This window comes from Rhipicephalus microplus, chromosome 7 (assembly GCF_043290135.1).
Source record: "Rhipicephalus microplus isolate Deutch F79 chromosome 7, USDA_Rmic, whole genome shotgun sequence".
In the NCBI taxonomy this organism is placed as follows: domain Eukaryota; kingdom Metazoa; phylum Arthropoda; class Arachnida; order Ixodida; family Ixodidae; genus Rhipicephalus; species Rhipicephalus microplus.
Genome location: NC_134706.1, coordinates 34,453,992 through 34,478,105, shown reverse-complemented (window position 1 = coordinate 34,478,105; position 24,114 = coordinate 34,453,992). Strand labels below are relative to the sequence as shown.

General features: G+C 43.0%; 2 protein-coding genes and 1 non-coding gene across 5 annotated transcripts in view; 1 reads left to right on the top strand and 2 right to left on the bottom strand.

The window, feature by feature from the left end:
• Window positions 1–1,756: 1,756 nt before the first annotated feature.
• On the bottom strand, window positions 1,757–1,838 carry TRNAS-UGA (transfer RNA serine (anticodon UGA)). Its single transcript has one exon. It is a non-coding gene; the product is annotated as a tRNA-Ser (tRNA).
• Window positions 1,839–2,012: 174 nt separating this feature from the next.
• The window catches only part of LOC119179276 (cytosolic endo-beta-N-acetylglucosaminidase), a 22,912-nt gene continuing 810 nt past the window's right edge, over window positions 2,013–24,114 (top strand). The window contains exons 1-9 of one of the 3 annotated variants that reach the window (XM_075868986.1): window positions 2,013–2,231; window positions 2,693–3,177; window positions 5,546–5,694; window positions 7,096–7,244; window positions 7,948–8,265; window positions 11,729–11,832; window positions 15,077–15,185; window positions 17,776–17,963; window positions 19,747–19,995. In XM_075868986.1, the coding sequence (XP_075725101.1) occupies window positions 2,990–3,177; window positions 5,546–5,694; window positions 7,096–7,244; window positions 7,948–8,265; window positions 11,729–11,832; window positions 15,077–15,185; window positions 17,776–17,963; window positions 19,747–19,995 (1,454 nt within the window). In that variant the 5' untranslated portion in view covers window positions 2,013–2,231; window positions 2,693–2,989. Of the gene's footprint in view, window positions 3,178–5,545; window positions 5,695–7,095; window positions 7,245–7,947; window positions 8,266–11,728; window positions 11,833–15,076; window positions 15,186–17,775; window positions 17,964–19,746; window positions 19,996–24,114 lie in introns of all 3 variants that reach the window. The other 2 variants (XM_075868987.1, XM_037430343.2) reach the window with 2 other exon arrangements.
• Window positions 11,880–24,114, bottom strand: part of LOC142767405 (uncharacterized) — a 24,597-nt gene continuing 12,362 nt past the window's right edge. The window contains exon 3 of the transcript XR_012884856.1: window positions 11,880–12,533. The gene's annotated coding sequence lies outside the window, so the exon portion shown is untranslated. The remainder of the gene's footprint in view (window positions 12,534–24,114) is intronic.

Sequence of the window (24,114 nt, the reverse complement as noted above, 5' to 3'; positions counted from 1 at the left end):
TCGTCTCGAACGTACTCGAAAAAAAAAAAAAAGTCGTGCTGACTATTTGCATTGAAAACATTGAGTTTCTTGTATAGTTCATAGAGAGACGAAAAAATTGAGTCACGTTGAAGCCTCCCGAATATCGCAGAATATTTTGCGTGTTGTTTCAAGGAATAATTATTCTGAGAATATTGTTTCTTGTTTCAATATCAAATTCAGTTTAGACATTAAGCAAGGGCGTCTGTCTAAGGTCTTCCATGATAAACACCCTTACTGCAATTTTTCAGTTCCATACGCCTCCAGAAAATTCGCCAGAATGTTCCATGTTTAGATTTTATCTGTCACAATACTGCACTCTGTATGAATATCTGGGCAATGGATACTCACTCTGAAGAAGGTACATTGCCCTTTAATGTATTTAGGTACAAGAAAAATAACAAACTTGACAAAATCACCATATTTATTTGAATCCACTTCTAGACGCAATTTGCACCACGTTTTGCTAGAATTAAAAATGAACTTTATATACCAAGCGAAAGAAAATTAGTAGTCCTTGTTATATAACAAACTTTACATTTATAAGTACTATTGTGTGTTTTTTTTCGGGAGAAAATAGCCTTGAAGTTCACCACTGACGACTGTCTTCTCATTTGATCATACGACAGCTTCCTCGTTCAAGTTCCCCATTCATTGCAACCAATTAATGGTAATCAAATGGGGAACTTCAAATATTATTATCCTCCTGAAAACAAGAATCGCAAATTATGAATCTTGCCGTATCATAAGCATTTGCTTTCAATCCCCACATTAAGCGTATATCTATCGGAGCCCCAGATGGAGTATATTTCTTCACGGAGTGGACACTCTGAGTAGATTCCCTCCGAGTAGCAATTCGCTATATATAGTTTCAATGCAAGAACTCAGCGTGATTTTTATTTTTCGCTGAAATAGTCACCAAGGTATCGTTCGTTTGGTGTGGAATGGCACTGTTGCATGTGTATGCTATATATACTGCCATACTGTACATGCACACATACAAACACACACACAAATATACATAAAATAAAAATGACCTCTTGCCCCCCCCCCCCCCCCCTTCCGCCACTCCAACCGAAAATAATGTCTGGCAGTGGCTGCGCTACTGGCAAATGTGTCACTTTTTTGACAGTATAGGGGTAATATATCGCTCGTACCAATTGTTCGTACCACCATCGTCGACTAATAAACTTTATTGCTCTATGAAACATGCGATATATCTTCGACCAACGTAGGCGGCGTCCTCAGCAGATCCTGACGGCTAGGGCGCGGCGGACGGCCAAACATATGATATCCAAATGGCGTAATCATTGGTTCAAAATTTCACTAATCACCTTATAGCTACTCACTCCAGGGCACGTGGCCTCATTTCCGAATTGATCCATACACGGAGGCATCCGCCGTCGCATTTGGCTAGCCGCTCCAAGACGTCGCGATGGTTTTGCTTGTTGTCAATTTAATTCCGAGCCCATAGGGGGAGGGGGGTGCGCATAATGTCAGAGCCGGTTAGAGCACGGTAAGATTGCATTATATCGTTGTGTTGATTCGCCTTTTAGATATATTTCCCGATGCTTACTCAATGGTCACTTGCAGTATCAATTGGTAAAGGTTCTTTTAGCGCTGATCGCCCGAGTGGTTAATTCTTTATTTCTTTCCCACGCGCCAGCTGAAAACAAATGAAAGCTGTACTTGAAAGAAAAAAACAAAACAGAAACAGTACAAGACAAAAAAAAACTAACGCAGTCGGCAGGATTCGAACCTGCGCGGGAAGATCCCAATGGATTTCAAGTCCATCGCCTTAACCACTCGGCCACGACTGCGATGGACGGTGTTGTCTTAAAAGCATCTTATAAGAACACGGATTGACCTTAAATAACGTATTCAGGTTTATGAAATGAATTTTTGAAACGCATTCAATTAAAACGTAAATTTCGCAGTTGTGCATGCGGTACACTGACCGCTGGCGTTCCGTACTCTATCGCTAATCGGTACATCACAGCGCGCCATTCGCATTTACTCACTGCTCACAGCGAAAGAAAGTATTGATACCTGTGTAGTCAAACTGTGCCGACATAAAACACCTATCGATGGTCCTCGTTCACCCTCACTTTCTGCCGTGTACCCGATGCGAAACACACCTGTCTCGTCTCACGACATCGTCAACCTTTGATGATCACCCGTTCGAACGTCGGCACCTCACCATGCGCGCTTTGGTACTTAGTGAAAATCTTCGCTTTCTTTTGAACGCTTCGTATTCGGGTGTGTGCCAATACACCTAAGGATCCCCACATTTCCGTAACAACGGATAACTGTTGCACTTGAGCGTCTTGAATATCTGCTGCGTCGTGCCGCTACGCAGTGCTCATTCGATAGCGATCGAGCCCTATCGAGATCGAATTTCTCGACCGCTAATTGGCTGCCTCGCCAAGAGATCCCCAAGAGGGGCCAATCACGAACGAGAAACTCGATCGCGACTCGAGCGAGATATTGATCGAATGCAACTGTGCGAAACAGTCCGGGCATTCGATGTTCGAATCGTTCTTTTTTTTAATTAGCATTTAGAAGTGATGCCACATAAACTTCGTTTCAAAGCGAAGCATTGGTCATCATTTGTAAATTGGTCATCATTGTAAAGCTACATTTGTTTCATATCATATTTCTCCTTGTTTGCCAGGTTGAAATGAATGAAATTGGTACGTCACTAGTAATTCCAGACTTCGTTAGAGACCTCTTCACTGTGAGGATGGCATCTTGGCTGACCCACCGATTTAAACCTCATCGGCACGCGAGGAGAAGGGAGAAGAAGTTTGCCAATGGCCTAGGTGGCGTGGGTGTGAGCCAAAACTTTAGGATCTACATGTATTGATGTCTCGGTCCGCTTCACTGTAGACATCGCCTGGTGCATGCGCAACGTATTTTAGCCGTTCGCCATCGTTCTCAAACCGAAGTCGCGCATTTAATCTCAACTTCGATGCTCGACCCGGAGGTGACCACAGACAACGCAGTATCCCCACTGGACACGTTAGACGAGCTTCTCAGCTTCAAGAGTCCGCCACTGTGCGCCGTGCAGCCGTTGAGGGACGTAGCACGTGGCAGACCCGAGGACCCGAAAACCCTCCTGTGCCACGATCACATACGCGGCTGCTATCAACAAGACAGGTGATAGTCTTAGCCAAATTTGTTCCTGGGCGAGTTTTGTTATAAATATAATGGATAGCGTGGATACGGACCATGAAAGAAAGAATGTGAGGAGTAGGATAACAGAGCTGAGCTATTTTGGTAGGTATTCGTGTGAAAAAATTTTGAAAGCAAGGCTTACAAACACGTCAGGCACCACAAACGGCACTAAAAATATTTGTGGTGTCTTTATTTCTCTCTTGTGTCTGAGTTTGCCCAGTACTTGTCCCATGCTTTAGTGTCGAATCTGCACAATGCAGTATTTAAGACAGGTAACTCTTAATTGCGCGGCAGGTTGTGCGCTGCTGTGTACTTGTGGCACCCCAGGTGCTAATGTTCAAGGAGGATGGTAGACTGGCTGACTCAACTGAAATGTATGATATACTTGAAAAGCAGCGTAAAAGCCGGGACCCGAGAAAGAGAAGACATGCACGACGCTGTATGTGTCTACGCTTTACTGAAAGAATGCAAGAAGGAAATTTAAGGGTTTGTTTGTTTGACACAACTTCAATGAAAACCATCAGATAATGAAGCCAAGGAATGTATACGAGGGACGTTAGGTGTGCCATTTTAAGTGTATTCTAATAGTTGCCATGCAAAGCAAGTAAAGTGGACGAAAAAACAATATGCTGCCGGCAGGGGCTGAACATGTGAGTTATAGGTTACGCACGCGATGCTCTACCAATTTGGCTAGAAGATTGAGCTACAAAGGATGAAGGTCTGATGACCATTGTCGCACTTACAACAGTACAATTAATGTCCCCGATACTTTTCCTGGCTTCATTATCTGCTGGCTTTCATTACGTTTAACAGCATTGTATGTGGCTTCTCTTACTGGGTCCTGTCTTCTGCGCTGTTTTTCAAGTGCCATGCTAAGGCTGGAATGGAATATTGTGTGTGCGCTGAGTTTTAATGTTCTTATGCAAGATGCGAATGGTGTTAATTGGTGTACAGCAGAGGTCATACTGTTACTATACCAACACAATTACTCTTAGAGGTAGTGTCAAACCGTTGATTTGACTGAATGCTGATTGGCTGGCGGAAGAAAGGCAGGTGGACATGCAAGATTCTTCGACAAGACAAGTCACGCCATTGCTGGCAATGGGCATTTTGGAATATGGCCCCAATACTTAATTAACTGCCGTTTTATTGGCATAATCGTCAATTTAGTTCTGGCAATGGTGTTGTGCCCATAGGTTGCCTCTTAATGGCTTGTTTAGTCATTTGTGAACTTGGTGATGAACTTACTACTGGAGATTTTGGCTGTTTCTGTTTGTTTTGACACTTAGTCAACATTACTGAAAAATTGTAGCGCAGCTACATGTAATGCTGGAGGAAGCTAGGTGACATGCGAGTGCAGACTGATAAAGGCACGTTTGCACTGGAGATTACATGGTCGACATAAATGCCATGATGCACAGTATGTGAGCAAAAGAAGTCAAACTTCTTTTTGTCCACAACTACATATCAACACATTTATTTTGAGGCAAGGGTGGCTTTTACGATACAACAGCTGGAGGAGTGTTACGAAACATTGGCTCTCTACTGAGCCAAGCTCTGACAGTTGTCACATTCGTAAGGTGCTTTGCTTTCTTGAGGGGCCCCTAAACCACTTTGAGTTCAAAGACAAGAGAGTGGTTTCTCCCCTACCTCCACTACCATCCCTAAAGGCGCTCTTTTCCTCCTCGTTGACACTTATTTTTTCACAAGCCACGTCATTGTCAGCACAAAAAGTCGAGCCTATTACGAGTTCGCCCTCAGCTACAGGCTGTGTTCTCCATTTGCACAGTCTCAAGCAAACAAAATGAAGGGATAGCACTTGATTCAGATGAAATTTATATCACTTGATTGTGCTCGATAGTCGTGCGAGACGAGGCAGTGCGTACGTGACTGCATGATAAGGCAGGGTAGGGGTCATTCCACCACTGATATCCCCTCTACATGGACCAATTGAGAACCCATTTTCTCATGACGTCGCGTGAACATGCAGACAGCTCACGTGTTGTGGCGAAAAGACAGGGAGCAATGAGAGAACAACGCACCCCTTCAAAATTTTCAGACAGCTTAGGGGCCCTTTAACAGCTCTGTGCGAAGATGATACAGAGAAAGAAGTGAAGGGTCTTGTCGCTTTGTTTCTTTGTCCTGTCTTAGGGCTGTTTTCAGAAGTTCTGCCTCTGAGGTACCTGCAGCATCTACTGCACGACGTAAATCCGAGTTCATCGCCTTCGTCTTGGACATGACGGGGCTCAAGGAACAAATACACCTAACACGTACTGGGACAATGTGCTTGCCTTTATGGGGGGTATACCTTAGTTCGTACATTCACGGATTGCTTGCCATCTCTCCCTAGGTTCGTCCATGGTTGTGCCAACCCCAAAAGCTACCGGTTCTACCACTGGCAAGTAATCGACACCTTTGTCTATTATTCGCCCTACATGGTCACCATTCCACCTCCCGGTTGGATATCGGCTGCTCACCGACACGGCGTCAAAGTGCTGGGTGAGACATCGTATTATGCCAGACACCGTCTACGATAGCTGCCATTTTGGCATGTGTGTATAAGCATCATTTCGTAATGTTTCGCTCAATAAAAAAAAATTGAAACACAGTCACGTTCCCTCCGCATGCTTCGCATAACATCAATTCCCATGGTACGCAAGATCTGCCAAGCTTTTTGTATTTGTTTTATTTGCATCTTTCTGGAATTTTTGGTCACAGAAAGGATAATTATTTTTCGCTCGCAATGAATGACACTGACACCGGAATTTCTGTGAAACGCGCTCGCTAACGCTATTGCGTTATATATATGCCCAACCTTCGTGCTGGTGACTGCGAAAGCCCTTATGGCTTTTTTATTGTTGCATTTTGGCTTTTATTCTGAATAAAAGAGTGGCTCAGTGTGAGCTTTGTTAGCTGACTTGAATTAGTTTGCCAAAAAGGGTCCAGGTGGTAAAGTGGGGCGGCCGAACTTTTGCTGAAATATGTCTTGGAGCAAAGCAGATGCAGGCTACACGGACCAGAAAAAAAAAAAAAAAAGACCCCGTATCTGTATGTTTGACTGTGATTGTTGTCGAGAGTGAATAAAGCATTTAGTCGATATTTTCCTTGAGAATATAGGCGAATGACATTTTGGAGGCGCTGCGCGAGACATGACTGCCATCTGGCAATAATCTAAAAAAACGAAAGGATGGCCTCCGTTATAGCAAGCGTGCAGCATGCATGCACTATCTTGGAGGCTTTATTTTGTTCATTTCAAGGTAGGTGGCAGCACCGCATTGTCTTAGCAAAGGGTAGGAAATGCCTTTTCGTGCATAGCGTCACATTGCCAGCGCAGTGTAATAAACAATAGTTTTTAGAATCACTTATGTATGCCTTTTCTAGTATAAAGAAACACACCACAGTATATTGATGTGTTGATATTGTGCCTCAGATAAGCGCAATATTTGCTTTTTTAATTGACAATTGCACAAGTATGAACACAGAAGCCAGAGCAATATCGGTGGTTGCTGTGAATGTGATCGTACTTGTTTCGCGTGACTGATAGACAAACAGAAAGAGACAGAAAGAGAGACAGACCAAAATTTTTACGTTGAAGTATCCCAAGAAGGACATGGTCTTTAAAAAGCTTATGCGAATCCATGTGCAATACATCGTTTCCATGCTGGGTGAAGCACCATGTGTTGCAGCTCCCATAGACACTAACTCCAGATCTCCCTCTAGGGCACTTATTACGAACTTCTATGCCTTGCAGAACAGGCATTGATTCGTATGGGATGTTGTCAAAGTGATCACATTCTTGGAAACGATCGCTCTATGATAGCACCCCTACGTTTTGTTGCAAGCATTTTTGCACATAAATAGGCAACCTGTGACTGGCTTGATTGCGTTTCGGCTTTTTAGGAACCTTCCTTGTCAAGTCACATGAGGGCCCAGATGTTCTTGACCGAATCAGGCGTGACAACCTCTTGATGAAAGTGGCATCTCAGCTGGCTCTTGTTGCGAATCTCTCCCACTTTGATGGGTGGCTTATCGACATTGAGAGCAAGATGGTTTGTGTTGCTTAATTATTTAATTTCTTTTTGTTTTTTACTGCTATTACTGAGCCATTACAGATGTTTGCTCTGATTTGTGACTAGACTTTTCTTAAAATTTTCCTTTTTTATTTCTATCATTATGTAAATAAACTGGGATTGCTGTGTCAATTCCTGCCATTTGCGTGCCACGTTTCATTAGAATGAACTATCGCATGTTATTTTAGTCATTTTAAAGAGGACTAATTGAGTCTGTTCGTGTTTAGGGAAGGAAGGTGTGCTGCCCTGTGTATACCCCCCTTGTTAGTGTCATTGATTTTGAGTGTCATTCTGTCGCAGTGCCATTTTCAATGAAAGCACTCAAGACAGCTTCGGCGACTGAGATTATGATAGTGCGACATTGGCCCATGCAACCTAGGGTTGTAACCTGTCCCTATTTAGACTGGCCTGGCTGTTTTCATGGATAGTGGGTAGTTTCCGGTCTCACCTAAAACTGCAGCCCCCGATGGCCATTTTTTTGTAATATTTCAAATTTATATTTTCGGGCATGTTATAAGTGTCAGTTCAACAACTATGACTAACTATCATCAATCGCCAAAGCTCTTAGGTACTATTAGCACTCTTTGAAAGAAATCATTGGAATTTTAATACTAAAACCCTATATAACGCTGCGCATTAGTGAAAGCACGCTGAAATTGAAGCACAACCCTCTTGCTTCCAGGAAAAGTGCCACGTTAGATTCCTCATGAAATTGCTGTTAGCCATCACCACGCAAACCCACCAGGCCGTCCCCGGTTCATTGGTCATCTGGTATGACAGCATCACGAACGACGGAACACTGCACTGGCAGAGCGAGCTGAACGAGAAAAACTGTGACTTCTTCAAACTTTGCGACGGAATATTCCTCAATTCGCGCTGGACTGAGGACGTGCTCCAGGAGTCGGCGTTCTTTGCGGGCACCCGCAAGAGTGACATTTACGTCGGCATCGATGTCTACGGACAGGCGACGAGTTATGTCGGTGGCTTTGAGACATACAGGGTGAGTGACGCTTGGTGGCTCCCTATTCAGATGTCAAGATTTAGTTGTGGTGGTAGCTGTGGTCTCGTCTTCAACAAACACGTGGCTGTGAGAGTTCCTTTTAAATGGTGCCGTAATGACGGAGTGGCTCGTGTTTGATTATCAAAATGTGGCTATTGCTTGTTATGCTCTTTCTTTCGCTACGCTTCATTCACTGGTTTTTCTCTCCTTCTCGTTTAGTGCCCCTTGCCATGCTAGGAGAAAAAGCAGGGAGCACGCGTACCTGCGGGCACACAAGCAGGCTTCTTTTGCTGCTGACATTATCAGGTTCTCCTGGAGACTTCATGATTTACTCTGGGTATACTTGAATGTGTGGAGAGGAGCGTGGGATTGTTTATTTTTTAATTTGTGGTGCTGCCACGTTTGGCACTGTTAATCATAATGGGGCTGTGAACTCGATGTGTGCATTTGCTATAAATATTAAAGAGAATATTTGAGGTGGTTTTAGGGCCCCTTAAGCTGTTAATATAATGCTCTGTACTATGTTTCAAAATCGCGATAGAATTTTCTCAAATTATGATATAGATTTAATCGGAATGAGTGTTGAACACTCTAAAGGAGTTGAAGGAGTGCGTACCCATTTGGCTTAAGCACTGCCTTCAACATTTTTTTTATACAGTTGGAAATCACTCTCCATTGGTAGTTGAGGCTCCTTTGAACATGTAAGCCAAGTATTACAGAACTGTGCACGACAGGGAATTCACGAAAAGGTTTCAAAGACGGCTAGAAGTCTCTCTCTCCTCTGCCAGCCAATTTCGTTCTCGACGAGGTGACTCTGTCGTTGAAAGAACGGATATGGCCATTGCTTGATTTATTGAATGCGGGAACAGACTCGAAATTGCGATGTTTGTCGACATAGCTTCTTGATCCTTTGCAATTCACCCTGTGCACCTCCATAGGTCCCATCAACTGTACTTGTACATGACGGACTTAAAGAATGTTGGTGTCAGTCGACTTGTGAAGCAAGAAGTCACAGGATGTTTTACGCATTCACCTAAGATGACTGGAAGGCAAGAGCCATTTTATTTTTCTTCTCATTTGATGTATTGGTTGTGCCCTGCCCCACATCTAAAAAGTTTCTGAACCTAACGTGGTTTTGTGCTACCTCTAGCGCTGCAGACATAGCAAGCTTTCTGCTTCTTATTTGTCTGCCTGATGAGCCCGCTTTTGGCAAAAAAAAAAAAAAAAAGAAGATGTTATGAGGTGACGTCGTCATGTGATGCCGTATAATGAGGTGTCATAGTGACGCCTTGATGTCGTAAATTTTGGCAATCTGCGACATCATCGCGTGGAATTTCTTTGCATCACTCGCGTTCACGTTGTCAGTGCCAGCAAGTAATTTGCTCATTTTATGAGACATCTAGGCTGTCACCTGACGCTGAGATCATTCGACAATTCCTTTTAAAAATGTTGCAGAGACTGCTTAAAGGAGTCTCCGTATGGAAATGCGACATTTTTTCCAATGGCTGCCTTGTGGGTATGATCTCCATAAATGCGCATGTCCACAGGACCTTCAGTCCTGATTCGTGTTCTTTGCACTGCACTCTCACCGTAATAAACTCGCTGGGAGAGGATGAGAGAGGAAGGGAAGCACTGTGGTGGAACTGATTTATCGATTGACATGTGGGGTTTAACGGCCCAAAATCACCATATGATTATGAGAGACGCCGTAGTGGAGGGCTCCGGAAAGTTTGACCCCCTGGGGGTTCTTTACGTGCACTCAAATCTGAGCACTCAAATCTGAGCACAGGGACCTACAGCATTTTTGCCTCCATCGAGAATGCAGTCGCCGCAGCCGGGATTATATCCCATGACCTGCGGGTCAGCAGCTGAGTACCTTTTTTTGTGTTTATTACATGTTGGCTAAGAAAACCAAACTGAGTCAGCCTGTCTCAATGCTCTTCGAAACTGCGAGTGAGTGCCATGAAAATGTCTTTACATAACTGTTGCATGCAGGAGCAAAACATTGTTTCGGTATATAAGTGGGTTGTTAGCTAATTATTTCAACGGAAAAAAAAAAACAAGATGGAAGATCTTTCTGTTAGTACTTTGATACGTTACCTAAACTAAAACAACAGATTCGCATGCACGCTCTCTCGTGTGAAGCATGCTTACTGGACGACCGGGGATCATTACCGAGTAGGATTGACCCACCTCGCTTGTTCGTTTTTCAGCAGGCGTTTGCTGATGCTCCTGCTCAATAAGCACAGCTTTTATGCAGTAGAATCATTCAGAGCTGTAAGATCACATAGCTCGGTCTATTTCCTTTAAGGCACCTTTGTCAGAAGTGTTAGGCAAGGTGTCGGGTACATCATGCAATGCAATTTTCAACGTACCTTGTTTACTCGATTGTAACGTGGCCACAATCGTAGCATGAGGGGTGACATTTTGTTGCATCCAAGATGGAAAAAAAAATAGAATTTTGGTGTTGGATGGTAATGTGAAGGTCAAATAAAAATACAAGAAATTAGAAAAAAAATATAAGTTACATCTGAGTTGAGTCAATAGGGTAATAGCCAATGAAACATTTCTAAAAGGTCAATGCACAGTAGAATAAAAATGTGCATCAATTGATTAATTGTTTCTAAAAGGATACTAAATTTGGCAAAATGAAAGAAACATCAGCAATTGACAAATTCCCTTGAAGTGTCTCACGTCCAAAGACGCTCAATGTACCGCTTATGTTATACCCATACAGGCACCAGTAAACCTCTGAAAATTGTGAATTCTCGAACGCGTATTGGATAGCAAGTAGTTATTGATACTGATTCAAAATTTGATCACCTGCATGCCTCCATGAAATTGACGTGGATGAATTCCTGCACCTTTTAGTGCTGTGCAATACCATGTGCAGGAAATGAACCAAATAAGTAGTTGGGGGGGCTCACTTTTTTGTTTCTTTTTTCTGTTGGATGCCACATTAATTACAATGAAAAGACAAAGCCAAAAAAGTATATGTAAATTTATTTGTAGTGATTGTGACATAAACGTGATGCCGGCGGGGCTGGCCCAAACCTGCAACCTTTGAATGACGCATCTGATGCTTTACCAATTGAACTACGGCTATGTTCATCTCCTGTACACATTATTGTGTGTCTCTGAGCATTGAAACCTGTGAGTATTAGTTTGCGCCGCTTGTAGCCATGACTGTGGATGTGGTTGCCGGTTGATGTCGCATGTCACGTGATCATGTTACAAGCTGGCAGCTAGCCAACCAATAATGCCTTGCCTACTACACGAATGCAACAAGTCTGCTTGATTGAGACACTTGCCATGAATGAATGAAAGAAGAATTTGAGAGCTTGTTTTTTTTCCATCGTGTCATGACCACATTTTTACAAGGTTCACGAAAAAAAAGAACAGTGTTTGTTGACTTTTTCACTAGCGTTGACATTGGTTTTAAGAAACTTTTGTTTTGTTTCAGGCGGTCGATACGGTACGTATGCTCGGCTTGTCGGCAGCCATCTTTGGCGCCAGTTGGGTGTACGAGACAAAGGACAAGAGGCTGTTCGAGCAGAATCAGGGCCGGTAAGTACGTGTGAAGTCTTGCCTCCGTACGCACCGAGTAGGTATTACTGGGGATAATTTTGACGTAACATTGTTGAAACATGTTTTCTCATGAGGACTCTAGCAATTTTTTTTACTGCCCTGAGGCGCAGTGTACACTTATATATGGGGACACAGCTTGTTTTTGCCAAATCTTTGGGCTTGTGGCTGGCCAAAGAAGAGCAAGATATGTTGCACGTGGGATAAATTGAAGAAAAGACGCATAATTTCTGCGTCTTTTCTTTGACCTCGGACTACTGCAGATGGCTGCAGCCAACCACTTTGGTGAAATTCGTAGTGTTCGTCTGCTCAATTGATGTGCCACATTGTAAGATGAATGTCAATAGTATAATTTTGTTTCATTCTGACTTGACATTAACACGTTAAAAAATATTGCTTGTTGCGAGCCTACAGCATGATTTTTCAAGTGTAAATGTATGTCATGATTGACTGAAGAATTGAATATTTCACTGCGTGCTAACCAAGTTTTATTACTCAACATTGCACAAAACAAGTTACTTCATCTTTATTTTGGAATGCTAATCGAGTGCCTTAGAATTATACCGTGTTAATTTGGCACATTTACAGACGGTTGATCATAATTCACACCTGAAGGTGTTTCTGGTAACTTCTTGTGCTGCATCTGACCAGAAATGACAATACAGATTTCTGCCATACCTGTGCTAAATTGGAAAAAAAAAAGATTGTTAGTAATACCTTCAGTTTCAGAACATTATTAATTTGCACTGAAATGCCCCACGTTTGAATTTAATGTCATAGCTCACATTTATTGCAGCCTTATAAAGTTTGATGGCAGGCCGTAGCAAATTTAGCAATTGCATGTCAAATCAGAAGCCCAAAAGCAACATGGTGCTCGTTGTTGCAACGCTGGGCTGAAGATGTTTGTAATATAAAACTCTTAAAGTGAGCATTGTCATTGAAACCTATGTGTGTGTACAATGTTTTGTACATGGTGGATACCATCTCCAACGCTTCAATTGTGGTGTCGACCACACAACCGCACAACCTGTGTCGTTGAGAGTACACACTTTGCAGTCGAGTGAGATCTGCTGAACAAGCGAGATTAGGTTTGTGCATTAACATTGTCATGCTAATGACATTCAAACGTGGAAGGGATTGTGTGTACTAAGGGTACAAGCATTAAGTGTGCAAGATAATTATTGTTCTAATAAAAACTTGTAGTGCTTCTTTGTCAGTACGGCTCACATGCGAATTCAAAAGTTATTTGCGATTCGGTGTATGCGAAGAATGCTTACCGATGAGACTAATAGAAACACTAAATGCTAGATCTTTCAACAATTCACTGGAACTTTGTTCTTGAAAGTCATAGCAGTTTGCTAAGGTAATACACATTTGATTTGGAATTATGAAATCTTCCATTGGTTTGGGTTGAAAGTGATGTGCTGGGTAATTTTTCCTGGTGTATCTCAGTTGAAAGTGAGTGGATGGCAAATGCTGTGAATCGGCCAGTAATAGTAATAGTAATTGGTTAGTAATAATAATCGGCAACAATTTGTGTACGCTAAAAACCATTCATCTAACCATCTTCCCGTAATCTCTAGCATCCCACAGGGCACAGTACTCGGACCCCTACTTTTCTTAATTTATATAAATGACCTCCCAGCTAACATTTCATCAAATATTCGCCTGTTTGCAGATGATTGCGTCGTGTACCGTCCAATAAAAAACCCTACCGATATTGCTATACTTCAAAACGACCTTAACCTTATTGAATCCTGGTGTAACGACTGGCTAATGTCTTTAAACGTAAATAAGACATCGCTAATATCATTTTACCGTAGGCAACATTATCAGCAAGCGACTTACACCATTTCGGGCTCTACAATATTAACAGCAGAATCCTATAAATACCTCGGCGTAACATTCTCAAGCAACCTCACCTGGTCCACTCACGTTAACAACGTAGCATCCTCCGCTAATCGTGCGCTGGGTTTACTTCGTAGGAATTTAAAACTTGCTCCCTCATCAGTGAAGTTGTTAGCTTACACCACATTTGTTCGCCCTAAATTGGAGTACGCATGCTCGGTTTGGGACCCTCATCAATCTAATCTATCTAACCTTCTCGAATCTGTACAAAATCGCGCAGCCCGGTTCATCTACTCCGTGTACTCTTATCATTCCAGCGTTTCCGAACTTAAAACTCGTGGCCACCTCAACAACCTAGAATCATGTCGTCATATATCTCGGCTCTGTCTTTTTCACAAATTTTATCACGCTCCTTTGCCTGCTCATCGCCATCTTTTATCACGCCATCTTGCCTGCTCATCGATTATCCAGCCGTACAAACCATCCCCGAGCCGTTTATCCACCGCCAGCACAAACTACTGCCCACCTTCGCTCCTTTTTTGTTGCAACCGCCCAGGACTGGAACAACTTGCCTGCCTTCGCCATGCACCACTCCGACCCACATGTATTCAAGACCGTGATTGAATCGTTAATATGTTGCTAATTATGCCCATCCCTCATGTAATACCCCGACTGGGGCCTTTGAGGTATACTAAATAAATAAATAAATAAAATAATTGTATAATTATAATGCTAATCCTCCAAAATAAATTCATGTTGTCTGGTGTAAACTTACAAAGAGCGGTGCTTAGTTACAAGGAAATGTAATTTTGAGTGAATTTGTTATCAGTAATAGTACATAGTATACATACTAATAAAGCAATTTTAGCAAAGCCACAGGAATTGCACTTTTCCCACTTTGCTAATCGGCTTCAGTTGAGACCATGTGAGAGGTTCCACGATTCAATAAAGGCGGTACCACCATAAGTCTACATCCTCGCTTTCAGGCTTGGAGTCTCTCTTCTTGCCACAACTGACCAATTTATTATGACAGAATCATCTCATTTACAGAAGTTATTTGTTATGAGAGCAACTCAATTATAGAAGCATCTCATCACAAAACCTTGTTTGATTTAATATTTCACTTTTGCATCCTTTTATAAAAAAAAGTTTGGCATGCCGAAGAAGACACGAGCAAGGAGATACAGACAACAGGAATGCCTCGAGTTACACGAGCATGCCCTGAATTGCGTGAGGCGTACCTACGCGCTTATTTTACACATAATGCGCCGCATTTTTGCTTCCAGCACTAATAAATGTCTTTCCTGGTTATGACGAGTTGTGTACAGTGCGTGCAGCAGATTACAATAGAATATGTGCCCTCTATTCATCTGTGCAGGTTATGGAGCTTCCCCGACTACTGCTGCCCCAAATGGCGCTTGAAAGCACCACCCGTCTCGAGCTCTTTCTGCCAGGGCTTCGGTTACAGACTGTACAAGAAAGGGCAGGTTAGAAGTGGCCGTTTCTCAGTGTTGCATAGCCACAGCAGCTTTTTTCGCTTATGAATGTGTCCATCCATAAGTCAGACTGAGGGGACCATCATCATGACATTATTGACATAATAATGTTAAATAGCTGTAAGACATAATATTGTTAAATAGCTGTAAAACATGTTTTTAAAAAAGGTGTTGCGTTGTTTTAAGGAATGTCCCCACTCATCAAGCTCACTGTGGAGTCATCCAGAATGTATATGCTGGCAATTAGCTTCAACTAAAGATGCAAAGGATTAACTCGTATTACATTAGCCATTGCTGCAAAAAGCGTGTTTGAATACACATTACTGTTAGTATCTGTAGGCCACCAGATCCCATAACATACTGCTGCCGTATTTAATGTAGTATGCCTCACTTAGCGTTGCTGCAAAAGCCAGTGAAATTCTCTGCCTTTCACCGAAATTGCATAGCTTTAACCTATAACATTAACTATTGCCATATGATGAACGTCCATGTAATGTGTGATGCCAGTCTATGTTAAAGGACCCCGTGGGGTGAAAACTTTCGAGAGCCGTCTAGTGTGACGTGTCTCATAGGCCGTATCACTTTGTGACATTAAATCCCATAAACGTAGCTGCTGCAGAAATGCTTTTGTACATGTGCACTTCGTGTTGTCATTATCTGTGCATATTCATGTTCCTTAAAATACGAATTTTACGTTTTGTGCAGTGCAGCTGGATTGGTGTTACTGTAGAAGATGGTGAGACTAATGAACACTGGAGGCGGAGTATCATGTCATTGGCTGACTTGAGCATAGCATGCTCAAAAATTACTGGGGCTGCAACGCGTCCGTGCGTGCATGCACAATTGCACAGAGAAGCTGAGTGTTTGAAGAAAAAAAAAAAGAAGTGCTTAAGATCACGAGGCATTGCGTCACGTACCCCCTTTGCTCGTCCTATCACTCTCTGGTTAGCTTCGAGCGCTTTTGTCGGGACAAGAGAAAAAAGAAGGCACTTGCACTTTGTGATAAATATTTGTAACTCCGCTCACATTGTATGGAGGCGCGTAGCCAGAAATGTTTTTCAGGGTAGGCACCACCTTGATTTCGGGAGGGGCACCTCCTGGAAATGGATATTTTTCGCTCTTCATGCTATGGCGAAAAAAAATTGGCCTCGTACCTGCATGTTAACCTGCAAATGTCGTCGAAAGATGATAGTCTTGTGTCTGGAGAGAGTGAACAAAACATTTATTTGATGTTCTGTGCTAGAAAATCGGTAAATAATATTCTGGAGGCGCTGCGTTAGAGTGGCTCGAGCGTGCAGCGGAGGCGAACGAGTGCATCAAGTCACATCACACGCGAGATATGAGCACCATCTGGCAGTTTGCTTAAAAAACGAAGCGCGCGGCCCTGAGACAGGCGTGAGGTGATAAGGTATAGAACGCAAGGCAACGGGTAGGTGCCACCACCATGTCGTCTTAGCAAAGTGGTGGAAACGCGCCTTTTCGTGCAAGCGTTGCATGGTCAGTGCAGGGTGATAAACGCTACGGTCCTTAGTATTACTTATGTATACCGTTTCTAGTAAACGAAGCACATGCAGAATATATACGTGTTGTTATGGTGCCTCAGATATGCGCAATAATTGCTTTTTAATTGACAATCGCGCAAGTATGAATGCTGAACTGTGAGCAACATTGGTGGGCGCTGCGGATGGGTAGGCCGTTTGGGGTATCGGCTGGTGCCGTTTAAAATAGCCAGTACGATTAGGAGTGGTGGACAAACAGACAGACCAAAATTTTTGTGTTCAAGGTCCCCAAGATCGTCTTTAAAAAGTTTTCTTTGGGGGGGGGGGGGGGGGGGAGGTGGCACGTCACTGGTGTGCCACCTTCTGGTTATGACCCTGATTATATATCATTTTTGTGGCGATTGATTTGTGAGGCAATGAGCCCCTTTAGTGAATCCAGAATTGATTCTGTAGTTACTTGGAAAAGTGTTGCAAGTCTCCTTCAAGAGATGTGATATAGCATGGTAGAAGAGCAAATTAGCAAACAGGCACTAAAGAAAGGCAAATTGTGTAACGAGTGGATCGCTTAGGCTTCTAGGCCACTACAAAGTGTTGACTCATATTTAAGTGCGTAGTGGGCATCTCTCTTTTAAGCAAAATGATAAATACTGTTCCAAACTTCACAAAGATGACAATTTATGATGCACTGAGTAGATTGCCAATGTACTTGTGGTAGCTTCCCCAAGAGAGCTTAACCAAACTCTAGAGGGGCTACTGTACCAGCTTTTGTTATGACTATGCTATGTGTTGCTATGACTACGCTACTGTGCTAGGTCTGGCGTTTTTATTTTCTTTCTTATAGTGTGTTATTTGAACGTTTGTTAAGCATTGCATGTGAAATAGTATAAGCAATAGCACGAACAATGTATTTGTTGTACTTGTGTACTATATTTGTATTTTCTAGAAGCAATGTATTCCAGTTTGCTTTGTTTTGTTGGCTGCGTTCGTACCATAACATATTGCATTTCTATCCCGCTCATTGCGGTATCTGTGAGCAAGAAAATAAAATAATGTAAAGAAGCTCCGTGTGGCTGAATTCTCAGGTGGTGTCAATGCGATCGTGGTTCGACCTGTCGAAGCAGCAGCTGCAGCCACGGGACCAGAGCACATGGCTGTGCCAAGGATGCGGGTCGGCCGTTATTCACACGGACGACGCTTACAACGGGGGCGGCTGCCTTCGGCTTCGCTTCTTGCCCGACCCGAAGCAGCCCGACGCCGTGCCTTACTTTAGGCGAGTCGGTGGCTTTGAATACCAGTGGATAGCAAACTCGGGGATAATGGGGTAAAAGTTCATAATTCATCCAGTAGTGTAAAGAATCACACTGACAATGGTCGCAGTTTCAGTCCCTTCCGGCAGCAAGTTGTCTTTTTGTTCACTTTACTTTTTTCGAATCTGTTACACAGTTATTAAAATACACTTAAAAGACTACAATTAACGTTCCCTCTACCTTCCGTGGATTGATTATTTGCTGGGTTTCATTGCAGATGGGACATGAAGCGATAAACTAAGCTTGCAGACAACTTTTATTGACAATGAAGCGAAGGCTACAGATCCAAATCGTGTACATCCTACCGCTAGTGCACGTAGCTCCACAATTGCGTCCATATTTTTTACACGAAATATATAAAAATTACTTTTGTATTTTCTGGGTGGAGCTATTTCAGACAGGATGCGGCACACACCAGCGAGACAGTTCCATATATTTGACTTCACACGTTGTCATCGTGCGTTTTTGGCCGCACGAGAAGTTCCCTCCTTTTGAAGTGTACCTCAAACGCGAAGTGGCGTCTGCGTCTATATGAAACGCTGATGATGCGCCCCCACCACTTTCTGTGGCATTACGAGACGTGCGGCAAACTGAACTACTCGCATAGAGGCGCCCATAGCTTTGCCTTCATTGAAAAGTTGTACGTGTGTGTAACTTAGTGTTGATTGCATGTGGTCACATAAATGTAAAACACCGCATGAAGAAAAAAAAAAGGGGGGGGAAGCACACAATTCAATCAAGCCAGCAAATCAAACTGGTGGCTGGTTTGACAAAAATAGTATTTGTTTCTGGTAATATAAATGGCAATTTTGGGGTGTGGCGCATTGGCTACACCAGTGCTACAAAGTGCGAAAATTCGTTGCATTGATTTAAAGAATAAGTGCGGGTCCGGGGCTAAAGTTCTTTCAAATAAAATTTTTGCTATTGAGAAATTCGTTCAACTGAGAGATTTTTGCACAGAATGCATAAAGAAACTGCCAGAGATTTTCTAAAAGTTCGTTGTTCTGCAATTTTCATTAAACTGACATTTGTACCAGTGAGGGTTCACTGTATCAGTGACCAATCGAGAACCATTACCAACCCTATTTATTTTAAGAAGGCACTAATGAACATGAAATAATCAATCATACTAACAGGTATAATTACATGCTTATTGTTATTATAGTTACAAATAATACTGCATTCATTTTGCTCACATTGTATTTATAACACACCTCTCTAATAAAGTAATTAATGTAATGAGAGAGTAATTATTGCCCAGGACTATATAAAAGCACCAGGCATACGCAAATATTACAGTATTCGAATTTGCTTTGATATTAATTTAAATTATTCGATATTTTGAGGTATTCGAAAGAGACAAATTGACATACAAACAACCTGTAAACCCCTCTAAAGGTGGTTTTATGGCATTGGAGAGGTGGTATACTGTGAATACATCTAAGAGAAATTTTCACTGCCGCGAAGCCCCGCTACAACGTAAAATGAACACATCACCCTCACATCGGTTCATCATTTTTTTATTTTAAAAGCTTGTTGTGCAGGCTTTATGTATATTAAACTTCAAAACGTAACGTATTTTGCAGGTTATGTTTTGCATTTATTGAAAGTTAGATCCAGCTACTATTCAACGTTGCTCCCACTACGCTTTGTGACAAAAAAGCAACCAAATCGCTATTTGCTTCAAACGTAAAATTTATTCTTCGCACTAGCCTTTAGAATACCTTAACTCGACCCTCTCGACAGGCTGTTCAACTGTGATTTCCCGCTGGGCCGTCTGGCGGTGAGCTACACTTTCAAGCAACAGAAAGAAGACGTCTCAGTGGAGAACGACGTCGCGCTGGTCTTGAGAGCGAGAACCGGCACAGGCAAAAGGGAGGAACTCCGACTGGGCATCGTCGTCGTGCCCGACGAGCGTTATGTCGTGGCCCGCGATGTCTCCCTGGCCAGCTGCAACAACAGTGTGGATGCTTCCGGACACAGTTGGATGACCCGGTACGTGACAGAGCGAAATTTCGTGAAGTGATTCATCGTAAGGTCTCTCTACAAATTTTTCGAATCTGTTCGTTATTATTGAAGCTGGAAGAAATCAGAATGTCGCAATGTCATGCCACTATGAGGAAGGGGTCATTGTCGATAGGCGATTTTACATCTGACATATGCTTGCAGTTGTTTTGGGTCAACCCATTTGCTTTCGTGTGAATGCACCTACTCTAGCTTCGTTCGTTTAGTTGTTAAAGTTACGAAATACCAATATTGACAGCCCTATAAGGTGGCACTATATATAAACACTTGCACACTCAGCCTGTAGACTATTTTACAAAGGGGTTGCAGTGCCGCCATGTTGGGCTAATAATATTAAATGTTGTGTTTTGCGCCTTTGACAACTAACAGAAGAGTGTTATAGTAGACGCATACGCATTAAAACGGTTAAATTGGTGCATTCCATGTTTCATAGCCCTATTAATTCACATTGCAATCTACAAAAAAAAAAAAAAAACACAGCTATACAGCCCGAGATGGCCAGGCCCACATGTTTTGAGTAAAACAATCTATACTTGGCAACAACTGTTTTTGGCAAGATCTGTGGAATCTACAAAACCAATACCTATGCCTGCTACCGTGGCAAAATATAGTACTTAAAGGGGCTTTGGGACGCCCTTATTCAGCGCCGGAACGTGTGTGTGGAAATGATTTTCGAGATGAATGCACCAAGAATGATGTAAATCAGTGCATGAGAAGTGAAGTTATGAGCCCTCAGAGTTCAAAACTCGAGCTGACGACGAGGAGAAACGTTCCCTTTCGCATTTCACTCGCCTGCTGACGTCAAAGACTGCTTCGAATCACAGCGAGCATCTCATAAAGACATACCGCAAATGTCGCCTCATGGTGGGCTTTTAACGGCCCCTCGCTGCCGCTTTTTTTGACAATGTCATTAGGGTGGTTACGACAAAACACGTGCGTCGGATAGCAGGCGCTCCCACAATTCCATTCTGCATGATACAGACATTCGTAAGGCGGGGAGGGGACACTTCTCGGCTTGCATGCAAGACTTGTTTCATGGCAATGCCAGGGTCCGATGCATGTTGCATTTTCTGCTCACTAAAAGCGCAGAAAGAGTTTCCACCTTTACTGGCTGGCGTATGATAGCCACGTTAGCAGAATGAATGTCATGTTCGTTGTTCTGAAGATACAGCACTCAGAAAGAGAAATTATTTCTTTCTAAAAATGTATAAAAAGGGTTTTTACTGTCTGTTTTTAGCATTCACTCGTATGGACTAGGTACCACCATATAAATATTGCACGCTACTTGTTGCATCAAGCCAATCAAAAGCGAACGACCTTTGTTGTCACATCACATGACATTACGTCACGTGCCGTAACAAAAATAGCTGATGCGTGTCGCCATAGCCCGAAAAAGGTAATCTGTTCCGTGAATTAAAATTATAACACCTTCGATTTTGACATTGACACTTGCACCACGATGTCGGCACACTCCACAGCACCAGAAGAACCGATAAAAAAACTTGCTCAAAAGATTACTGATAATTTATCGTTTGCCTATTTGTAAATGTACTGCTTCATATACTATATGAGACTGGTACGGTCACAGGAAGTCATTGGTAAAATACAGTTATTGTTCGCTTTGCGAGAATTCCTTCTTTTTTATACCATTTTTAGACAGCACCACCTTTTCAGCTTGCCTGTTTACCAAAGTAAATGTGACATCCGTGACATGGTGGGCCAGCGTGTGACTGCGAAGAAGCCGTTTAGTTCCAAAATAACTATATAAAATACTCCAATTTGATTTAGAAATGAACACTGATCCATCGAAACGTTTCTTCCATTCACATTTTTTGGTCGTATAATTTTCTAAACACGTTGTCAATGTGACCGAGCAAACCGATATCAGCCACAAGCTGCTGTGCTACTTCCGGAGCGACACAAGTGTTCGGAGCCAAAAGCCCCACTTCTGTAACCTTCGCTTCGATGCACAGAGGAAGAAATATTTGGGAAGCGAAACTGCCATTAGAACGAGCGTCCACAGGTGTCCAATAATGTCACCTATAATGCAAAAATAACATGCTCCGACAGAAACATTTCAATTGGCGGCGCCAAGCCGCAACCACGAAACATAAAAAAGGCAACACCACCAGCCGTGTGCGGACAAATGCACTCCACGACTGCGGCGGAATGCGAACGCACGCGACTGGTTCACTCGCAAATTGCAGCAGCAGTGATTCACTTTTCTGCCGCAAGACAGCGCCAGCATGAATTGGCTCTCTGGCAATGTGACATTATCTGGTCGCCCTAAGGAGTCGAGTTTCACCTCGTAAGTGTATCTTCCCTGCGCTTCGACGTCAAGATAAGTTGTCAAGCATAGCCTGGTCAGCATGGCAGTTCACCTAGCTGAGAAATCATGCATATCTGTAGTTGCACTCAATGTTTTGATGTCATTTTTCATTTTTTAAAATGCAGCGTACGTAATAGGGCATGATGTCAGACACTAAAAACAACTGAAATATAATCATCACCGTATTGTCACATACATCCTCATTTTTATTTCCATCGATTTTTGCTCGCTGTAAATTCCAAGAAATTGCCAGCACCATCAACTTCTTTCACGTCCACTGCTGGACGATTTTTGATAGCCCCTGTCATATGTGAGCAGATCACATTTTATTTATGTCAACTTTCTCCCTTTTCCACACCACATGGCATTTCCCTGCTGTCCTCAAACACTCTTCCAATACTTTGTAGCCATCCTGCTTATAGACTACTGGTTATGCCCACTTAGTCCCATTAAAAAAAAATTCTTTCGCGAGTTTTCTTTCTACTACGAAATCTCCCAATTGATAATTGACCTAGGTGAACATGTACCACTCATAAAATGTACATAACTATTAAGGCTTAAGCCTTGTGGGAGTACTGACAGTCTCTGTAAAGTTGTTTGCCCTGCGTGGCGCATGTGTCTCGCACAGAAGCCGTATTTCGGTGGTGACAATCGCCGGGCGATAGATGGCGTTGTGTTCGCGTTGAGTACCACTGTTGGTAGAGTGGTAGCGCCGGCGGTGACCCCTGGCGGAAGGCAGGCCTTGGTGGCGGGCGAGAGTTGAGCGAGCCTCTTCTGCGCGTGGCGGCTGTCGCGAAGGGTTGTCTCTAGCGTGGGTCCTCGGCGCGGGGCACCGCGGGTCTGCGCATCGGGGGTCCTCGTTGTAAGTCAAGCGTTGGCGCCGCCGCCTTGGGTATGTTACTGTGTGTTTGGTGTGTTACTGTATTATGTTGTTTGTATGGTAGCCTGTTAAATACAATTGATGTAACGATTCGGCGGACGATGTCGTCGTCTAAATTAGTTAATAAATGTGTATGTGATTGTTTGGTTTGTACCGACCGTGTCTGCTGTGTCCGTTCACTCCAAGAGCATGGCGAGGCGCTCGCCTCGTCAAGACCCCACACTGGCGCCGAACGTGGGGCCTCACATAGCACATACACAAATAAAGGTCGAGCTTTGGCGATGTCAACGTGAACGATAACTTAGTCATGTGTGGCATGCATCTGGTGCTCTTCAAGTGAGAATTGAAGTTAGCTAACAATGAATCAAGTAATAATCATTCGCCCTTAGTGTCCCAAAGCCACGATGTGATTATGAAGTGAAGGGCTCTGTAAATTTCATTTACCTGAGGTTTTGAGCGTGCACCTAAAAAGTACACGGGCCTCAAGCAATTTCACCTCCATCGAAAATGCCGCTGAGGCCGGGATTCAACCTGCATGTCAGTAGTCGAGCACCTCAACCACTAGATCACCGTGGTGGGAAAAAAATGTATAAAATAAATGCGTATTAAAGTGTACCATTGTAGCAAGTGAATGCACATGAATTATCAGTGACCATCAAGTGCATGAAATAAATGAAAGGTGACATTAACGAGAAATCACATGTGAATTTAAAGAAGCACTAGAGAGGATAACGATTCTTCTCGTGTTAGTAAATTACAATTGTGCAATAGGATGCTTGGTAAGCAAGAAAACGCTGAAAAAAGACAGTCTCGAAGTTCCCGCACCGGCTGGTCAAGACACGACAGATTTTTATGACGTCCACAAAGGCTTATGTAGTAG